At 41.5% G+C, this 9,885-nt stretch overlaps 1 protein-coding gene across 4 annotated transcripts in view; it reads left to right on the forward strand.

The window, feature by feature from the left end:
* The window catches only part of LOC135118342 (uncharacterized), a 42,090-nt gene that overhangs the window by 28,924 nt on the left and 3,281 nt on the right, over positions 1 to 9,885 (forward strand). For 3 of the 4 annotated variants that reach the window (XM_064040097.1, XM_064040099.1, XM_064040110.1), the window contains 7 exons: positions 48 to 234; positions 3,361 to 5,741; positions 6,212 to 6,381; positions 7,770 to 7,820; positions 8,276 to 8,488; positions 9,111 to 9,237; positions 9,718 to 9,828. In XM_064040097.1, the coding sequence (XP_063896167.1) occupies positions 48 to 234; positions 3,361 to 5,741; positions 6,212 to 6,381; positions 7,770 to 7,820; positions 8,276 to 8,488; positions 9,111 to 9,237; positions 9,718 to 9,828 (3,240 nt within the window). The remainder of the gene's footprint in view (positions 1 to 47; positions 235 to 3,360; positions 5,742 to 6,211; positions 6,382 to 7,769; positions 7,821 to 8,275; positions 8,489 to 9,110; positions 9,238 to 9,717; positions 9,829 to 9,885) is intronic. The other variant, XM_064040104.1, reaches the window with a different exon arrangement.

Raw genomic sequence — 9,885 nt, forward strand, 5'->3', positions numbered from 1 at the left:
AGATTAGAATAATTTTCACCAATTCTCCAACCTACCTTATTTTCCAGGGAACCTCTCAACCCGTACAGAATCATCAGAAAGCTATCCCGAGCCTTGCAACAACAGTACCGATGACGTCACCGAGCTGCCGACCGGAGCTCAGAGCGGAGACAACCACTCCACCTACACCATACAGTCGCGGGAACACTCGCATCATACTTACACCTTGCACAGAGATGTTGTTAGCAGTAGAGAGTGAGTATACAACAAGTAACATTATGTATAATATAGTAAGCTACCCGAAGCTTTGCAACAACACTCCACCTACACGATACAGTCGCGGGAACACTCGCATCATACTTACACCTTGCACAGAGATGTTGTTAGCAGTAGAGAGTGAGTATACAACAAGTAACATTATGTATAATATACCTAGTAAGCTACCCGGAGCCTTGCAACAACACTCCACCTACACGATACAGTCGCGGGAACACTCGCATTATACTTACACCTTGCACAGAGATGTTGTTAGCAGCAGAGAGTGAGTATACAACAAGTAACATTATGTATAATATAGTAAGCCACCCGGAGCCTTGCAACAACACTCCACCTACACGATACAGTCGCGGGAACACTCGCATCATACTTACACCTTGCACAGAGATGTTGTTAGCAGCAGAGAGTGAGTATACAACAAGTAACATTATGTATAATATAGTAAGCTACCCGGAGCCTTGCAACAACACTCCACCTACACGATACAGTCGCGGGAACACTCGCATCATACTTACACCTTGCACAGAGATGTTGTTAGCAGCAGACAGTGAGTATACAACAAGTAACATTATGTATAATATAGTAAGCTACCCGGAGCCTTGCAACAACACTCCACCTACACCATACAGTCGCGGGAACACTCGCATCATACTTACACCTTGCACAGAGATGTTGTTAGCAGCAGAGAGTGAGTATACAACAAGTAACATTATGTATAATATAGTAAGCTACCCGGAGCCTTGCAACAACACTCCACCTACACCATACAGTCGCGGGAACACTCGCATCATACTTACACCTTGCACAGAGATGTTGTTAGCAGCAGAGTGAGTATACAACAAGTAACATTATGTATAATATAGTAAGCTACCCGGAGCCTTGCAACAACACTCCACCTACACGATACAGTCGCGGGAACACTCGCATCATACTTACACCTTGCACAGAGATGTTGTTAGCAGCAGACAGTGAGTATACAACAAGTAACATTATGTATAATATAGTAAGCTACCCGGAGCCTTGCAACAACACTCCACCTACACCATACAGTCGCGGGAACACTCGCATCATACTTACACCTTGCACAGAGATGTTGTTAGCAGCAGAGAGTGAGTATACAACAAGTAACATTATGTATAATATAGTAAGCTACCCGGAGCCTTGCAACAACACTCCACCTACACCATACAGTCGCGGGAACACTCGCATCATACTTACACCTTGCACAGAGATGTTGTTAGCAGTAGAGAGTGAGTATACAACAAGTAACATTATGTATAATATAGTAAGCTACCCGAAGCTTTGCAACAACACTCCACCTACACGATACAGTCGCGGGAACACTCGCATCATACTTACACCTTGCACAGAGATGTTGTTAGCAGTAGAGAGTGAGTATACAACAAGTAACATTATGTATAATATACCTAGTAAGCTACCCGGAGCCTTGCAACAACACTCCACCTACACGATACAGTCGCGGGAACACTCGCATTATACTTACACCTTGCACAGAGATGTTGTTAGCAGCAGAGAGTGAGTATACAACAAGTAACATTATGTATAATATAGTAAGCTACCCGGAGCCTTGCAACAACACTCCACCTACACGATACAGTCGCGGGAACACTCGCATCATACTTACACCTTGCACAGAGATGTTGTTAGCAGCAGACAGTGAGTATACAACAAGTAACATTATGTATAATATAGTAAGCTACCCGGAGCCTTGCAACAACACTCCACCTACACCATACAGTCGCGGGAACACTCGCATCATACTTACACCTTGCACAGAGATGTTGTTAGCAGCAGAGAGTGAGTATACAACAAGTAACATTATGTATAATATAGTAAGCTACCCGGAGCCTTGCAACAACACTCCACCTACACGATACAGTCGCGGGAACACTCGCATCATACTTACACCTTGCACAGAGATGTTGTTAGCAGCAGACAGTGAGTATACAACAAGTAACATTATGTATAATATAGTAAGCTACCCGGAGCCTTGCAACAACACTCCACCTACACCATACAGTCGCGGGAACACTCGCATCATACTTACACCTTGCACAGAGATGTTGTTAGCAGCAGAGAGTGAGTATACAACAAGTAACATTATGTATAATATAGTAAGCTACCCGGAGCCTTGCAACAACACTCCACCTACACCATACAGTCGCGGGAACACTCGCATCTTACTTACACCTTGCACAGAGATGTTGTTAGCAGCAGAGAGTGAGTATACAACAAGTAACATTATGTATAATATAGTAAGCTACCCGAAGCTTTGCAACAACAGGACTGATGACGTCAAATCGCTGCTGGAAGAGTTAAGAGTCATTGGATGGTACGAAAGTCCGTGTAAATAAGTCATATAGTTTAAAGTTGACTAATAATGATAGTAGCGTAACACCTGGGCAAAATTCTCCCAAATTTCAAGTTACACAATTGACAAAATCTTACCTCCAACAAGCTACATTGTTTTATTAGCGTTCAGATGTTATTTTTCTGTAAATGCATAACAAACAAATTCCTGTTTACATTAGTTAGGATGTGGAAGTAATAATTACAGGCAGTGAGAGTTACCCTAATATGTACAGGGCAATGTACTTCGCCTTGAATGCAACAATACGATTTATTTGTTGCCACATGTTAAGCCGTAGTGGTCGTCTAAAGCAGACCAAACATTGTGAACAATATGTGCTTAATTATTTATTGATTAACTTGGATTTCTGTGCGGTTATTTATCTGTGAAAAAATGTGGAATAATTAGTTTATAGTTAGATGCTTACACTGTCTATTGAGTGTTATTTATGCCATCCTAAAAAGTATGGATTAGAAACTAGTGTTAATAGAAACAATTCCACGAAATGTTTATTAAAACGCATCGCCAGTATGACGGTCCGGTCATTATGATCGTTATCTAATAGGTTATTTAAATCGACGCATATTGAAGACCGACACGCAAGGTATTCGATTGCGAAATTATGCAGCGCTAATTAAAGCATTCTCGTAAAAATGCACCTATTATCACATTTCAAACTGCAGAGCTTCTAACAACAGGTGCGTAAAACTAATCTATTTATTATCTATTTACAGAATTACGATGAGCGCAGACAGCTTGAACGCCAGCCCTTTCAAAAAGCGCTTACCCGAAGCCGATGCCGATTCACCGATCGACGACAAAACTTACACTAAAGAGGAGGAGAAAGAGTCCTTAGAGAGGATATCGCAAGTGTCGCCCTTTCTCCTGAGCCCCACGACCGACACCTCCGCCCCGGAGAACTCCGACAATCTCGACAACGCCACAGGAGTGTCCACACTGTCCAAAACCACCCTCCCCACTGACGCCAAACACTCGAAGCCGTCCGAAACCCAGTGCCTGTCCAAAGCTACCAGTATCGACTCCTGGTGCTCAAACGACACGCTATACAATGTCGAGGAAAACTTCGACGACCTCGCCATGGACCCCGACGTCCCCGAGTTCGAACCAGAAAGGGAGGAAGGGAACAGCGAAAGCACTGACACTTTAACCCACAATGATGATGAGAAAGAAGTCAGCCATTGTTCCACCTACATCATACACGACAGCAAGTCTGAAGCCTGCGAAACTTTCTCCCCAGACTCGATAACCGCCAACGATAACTATACGTATACGAAAGTCAAGACTGAGAACGCTGGTACCACGCCGTCCGTATTAACCAAGTCAGATGTTAACGATTCCACCAAGAACACTACTAAAGACTTGGCCTATGGTACCCTGATGTCAGGGATGCCGTCATACTCAAATTGTACGACGGAACTCGCGTCAGGATTCGATGATTGGAAGGTAGCTCAACCAGAGCTTGTAAGGAAGTCTCCGATGCCCGGGGACGCCGACATGACGCCGCCCAACCCCACCGATGACAAGGTTACCGAAGTCGCGAGCCCGCAGCTGGTAGCGGAACCTTGCATCAAGAAAATGGAGAGTGTCGACATATCCTGCCTGGAAGACAATGTGATAGACAGCCACAATCAGACTGACAACGTTGAAGCCCAAATAATGTTAGTTCACACCGACAGTCCGAACTACGGCTACAAAAACATGGAGCCGTCAGTAACTAGCACGCCTCTTACCGACCTGGTAGATGAAGCTGAGAATGTGGAAGGCATACCCATGAGACTTCCTGAACAACATACGGAATCTCCTGAAGACAGCAGCAATGCTCTGAACTTCCAGGCGTTCATGCAGTCAGCTGAGGTCAGACCGCAAGATTTGTCTTCTAACGCCAGCAATGAATGCGCGAGTCATGAAACAGAGGTGCTGCTCGAAGGAGACAGCAAGACCATAAGCAGGAACAGCAACAGAGACAGTCTAGTCGTTTCCGAACGGACGCCAACTTATTCCGACTTCGAAAACTCAGCTGTGTCGAAACCTCAAGATGTGAACTCGAAAGATAAGTCTAGTCAGAGCATGGAAAGCGGAATCAGTTCGGAGGATTTTCAGAGGTTTGAGACATCCGTGAGGAGCCGGCCACAAGACCTGTCGTCGCTGATAGACGCCAGCTCCCTACTGCTCAAGAGTGAGAGGATGTCCAGTGAACTTGCTATGGCTTCACTGCCCACAGACTTCGATCAGACTAGTCAGTCAGAAAGCCGAGAAATCGCGAACGAGCCGCAATCTCAAACATGTCCGCCTATCATTACGAATTTAAGAGAATCTCACAGCTTAGTTAATTTTAGAGAACCAAATTTTTTAATCAATTTCGATGCTGACGATGAGACCGAACAACCGCATTCGATTATAATAACCGAAACTACGATGGATGCTTACAAAGAGAGTCCGACTAGGTCGTACGACCCAACGGATGTGAAAATTTTAGATGTAAACCATTCCTACGATCCTCACACCAGTAGATTTCACGCGAACGACGACTTCGAGAAACTACTAGAACACAAGATTAATGGGGAATTAAACGAAGAAGAAAATGTTATCAACTCTGAGCATTTATCGCCGAAAGTGGAAACTGTATCGGAGAGAACTGATACGGCGAACAGTATATTTCTAACTGAAATACACAAAGCCAGTCCAAATACTTCGAAGTCGACCGACAAGAGTCGCAAAGTTAACGAAGTGTGCAACGGTGGTAGTGAGAAGTTTGCTACCGTGAACTTTCTCAACGAGACCTTTGAGGAACTGATCGAGAGTAACGTAGACGACGATACGAAAGACCTGAAGACTGAGGAACCGAGTGAAGGAAACTCTACAAACAGCTTGAAGCCTACTGAAACTTCAATCTCCGATGAATTAGAAGTTCTTGAAAGTCCTAAGGAATCCAAAAGCATTAGAGACGAGTTGCAAGAGATTGGTGAACTAGCGAACGGGGTTTCCGAAGAGAACGATAAGTTGACCGTGGTCACGGAAGATTTTTTGCAGAATGAGAAGAAATTTTGCCAAATAGATTCGTATTTTCCGTTGCTGAGTGATATTAGATTCACTGGTAAGTGATTTAATTATTTACTTTGTTTAGACGATTAATTCATTAGATACTGCTTATTTACAAATTACTGAATTTTATCTAATATTTATTTAAATATGTAAGTAAAATATACATAATACTAGCTTCTGCCACCGGTGTTATCCGCATCCCGTGGGAACTACTTCCCGTACCGGGATAAAAAGTAGCCTATAGCCTTCCTCGATAAATGGGCTATCTAACACTGAAAGAAATTTCCAAATCAGACCAGTAGTTCCTGAGATTAGCGCGTTCAAACAAACAAACAAACTCTTCAGCTTTATAATATTAGTATAGATTCAATACTATTTTAAGTACTTTTAAGTGTCACATAAAATGTACAAAACGATGATTGAAGTTGACATTTTTATCATTTATATTTTAGAAATGGGTTGTGTTTGTAGATCTTTCAATTCATATACCTATGTATATACACATTTTTTGTAATTCACCAGGACCAGCAACAGAAATAATGAGCACATCGTTCACACAAGATTCGCCTACTGAGCCCACATCCCCAGAAAGCGCAGACAAGCGCGATACCGCAGCAGAACTACTCAAGGAGTGGGACAGCGACTCCGACTCACACACCAGCAACTCATCCAGCGGAGAGTTCATTTGGAAGGTGAGTTTGTAGTGAGAGTGAGTGGGTTGGTGGGTTGGGTGAGTGAGACTTGGTACTTGGTGTGAGGTATTGGAACCTTAGTAGTTGTGACAATGAGTGAAAATTGTTTGGTTAGATATAGAGGTAAATGGCAACACTGGGATTGACCCTATTCACGTTTAGACCCTCTCTCTATAGTGAAAGATGTGTGACCCTGTGCGAAAACTGTTTGATTATATGTAGAGGTAAATGAGAAACCACTGATGATGACCCTACCCTATAGATTGTCTCTGTAGCGAAAGATTGCGTAGCCTGCTCGATAAAAGCATGCCTCCACTTTTTAGCGGCATTCAAGAATGTCGAATAGTAACCTGTAATGTTAAAGTACTATCTTTGCCTTTGAATTTGCCATAAAATAAGTTTTTTGAACAATATTAAACAAAATAATAATTCTCTCAAAAATAGCCAAGCTACCAAGTCTCGCTCAACCAAGTTCTTGTGTTAACATTTAAGCCGGTGTGAGATTTCGCGGGCTGTTGTAACTAAAGCAATATTTTAAATAATAATCTTTACTACAAAATGTGAATAATGTAATGGTGTGGATACTCTGTAGTTTCTGTCCCCGCTTTGTGTTGGAAATATACCATATATTATAGATATGTGATGATGTTTAACTTGATAACTCTTCAAAAAGGTTTTATTATAATCCATAGATATTCTTGAAATCTTGAATGAGCCTGTAAATAGTCAAACCTCTTTTGAACAGTTATCAAGTTAAACAAAAAGGTTTTATAATGCAGTTTCCTTATTAAAGTTATTCGTCGCTTCCCTGAGCTCTACAGTTTAGCTCCCTGTTATTGTATTTATACATATGTACACAGAAACCATTGTTATGCCTCCATATGGTCGCTTTTATTGGCTATGGTGCTGGTGATGCCATTTAAAAGTTATTATACTGTTTTATTGCTAGTATTTTTTGTAAATATTTTTTTTAGGATACCATCTGACAGATTGGCAATCTGTGACAGATAATATAATTATACATGTGTGGTATGAGTCTAAAACTGAACACGGTAGGGCCCCGTAGTGGTCCTGTATGTATCATACACAAAATTTTAACAAAAACCTGCGATATTTTGAATCGCCACAAATACCGATTATTAGGTTGAGGAAAGCAGTACATATTTACTCATTAATGAAAAAGTTCACTCAGTTGATGTACATATATAATTTTTTGCTTCACTAAAATCGCTCCATTGCCAATCTATCTACTACTCAATCTATGTTTTACCGTCTCATCTAGTTCTAAATTCAAAATGGCATCTCTTCACCAAGCCACACAACGGTACATGTATATAAACATGGGTGTTGGTGTGGTGTGCATGTGACGTGATATGTGTGTGTGTTAGGACGGCGACGGCCACGAGACCTCGGTCGTACCATCCACGCACTTCGACCACGTAAGTTGTGCCCTTACCTTCTATGTGTTTATGCATGCCTGGTACTTTTCGTTGCTCATCGGTTTTGAAATGTTGATTTAATATTAGTTATTTTTTACATTTCTATATACTTTGCCATGATAAATTTATTTGTATTCATTAATTCGTAGATATGTGGTTCATTAATAATTTCGTCAGCATTTCAAAACCTTTATGTACGTAACTCCATTTTGGGTTAGCATCATCCTGTTATGAGACATGCTTTTATTAGCCGAAGATTTGTATTTAGAAAACTTTCCTTTAGTGCCTTTTTGTATCCATTCTACATTATCAATTCATTACTTTGTCTATAAATTAAACGCCATCGTCATTATAATTTTCTCACAGTAACATCATCATTGTCGTGTAGTCTCATCACGGCTGTTCCACAAATTTCTACTTTATTACGTTACTTCAAGGTGTAATTTCCTTCGCAGCAGCGTACAGGTGAATCCCGCGACAACAGCGGGGGTGAACGTCACGGTTCCCCAACTGGGTCGGCGGGGTCCGCGGGGTCGGGAGCTTCTGACGCCTCGGGGGACTCAGGGTCGGGGTCCGAAGGTGACGAGGTGGAGTTCGTGCCTTCTTCGTGGGACTGCCGAGCGGCGCCCGCCAAGTCCTCGCTCAGGAGTCTGGAGCAGGCTACACCCGTATGTATACTTATACGAATTGATATAAGAAATGAGATTTTTATGTTTGAAGATTAAAGAATGAACCAGTTGTGATGAGGTTTGGAGGTTATTTGGACCTCGTAGATAATCCTCCAGGACGCTTAGAAAATAAGTCAATTTTAAAATATACTTTATATCATTTAAATAATGCTAACCAACATAGGGAAGGAAAATACCAATATAAATAAATATCTCTACCAATTTATATTACAATGATGTGCACATTGTTTATTTATGGCACCTTAATATATTATTATCAACAGTTACTCAGCCAATTTAGTCTGCCCGGTTTTATAATGCATTTCGCGTGATTATTTATTTGAAAATATTTTAACGGTGTTCCAGTGATAGTAAGTTCGTATTTTCGAAACATACTATAACGTCAAGATTGCTTTCAATGGTAATCGTTCTCATAAACGTTATTGAGTATCAGTAGGTACCAGTGTTTTACATGGAACGACTGCCTATGTGACCTCCTCAACCCAGTTACTTGATATCCCGTACCGATCTCACCAGACGAGCTGAGCAAAATTGTGGAGAAGTCTGTGTATATAATAGGGGAAATAGTATGCATCTTAATATAAAGATAATTATTTACCAGGACAACAAGAAGCGCGTGGTGTTCAAGCGACAGAAGTACCACTGCGTGTACGAGTACCCGCGCGAGGCGGCCGACATCGACGCGCACTCGCCCGCCGCGTACCTGCCCGACCTCTCCACTTACTCAGGTATTATATACTACATATTATAAACACTAAATATTGAAGGTATTCGATACTCCCTATAGCTTGTCAAATTCGTTACTACAATGGTTTGCGGTGTGTGGGGCCGGAACATGGGAATATAACGAACGAGTTTGGTAGAGTATAAATGTGGAGGTTATAAAGGTTTATTTTAATTTCCAAATATGTGTGATAATATGATTCGTCCCTTCAAATATGTGTGATAAAATTACTGTGTTGATAAAATTCTACCTGCCTTACCCTAGATTAAAATTTCGTTAGTCTGCAAACAATATAGGATCTCCTGTTATATTTTTTACTTTTGACGAATGTTGTGTAGTGATCATAAACCTGTTTATAATCACAACGCTAACTTTTGTATTTTTCCCGTGAAGAAGATGCAGCATATTAAGAATAAAGTTCTCAATTTACCATGTCTTTTATGTCAACTTGAAAGTTTTAACAGCGTTTGTTTTACTGTTACAGAATGGGACCCAACAAGCGCAGAGGAAGCTGAGCTCGGCTACGGACAGCTGTTCGGCGCACCCAGCCCTCTCGACCTCTACCCGCTCAGAGCTGGCATCGCCTTCGGACCTGGTCAGTTACATTATCCACGAAATAAATATTATTATTATTGCTTTATAGTATTGGGGT

This window comes from Helicoverpa armigera, chromosome 2, assembly GCF_030705265.1.
Source record: "Helicoverpa armigera isolate CAAS_96S chromosome 2, ASM3070526v1, whole genome shotgun sequence".
NCBI lineage: Eukaryota > Metazoa > Arthropoda > Insecta > Lepidoptera > Noctuidae > Helicoverpa > Helicoverpa armigera.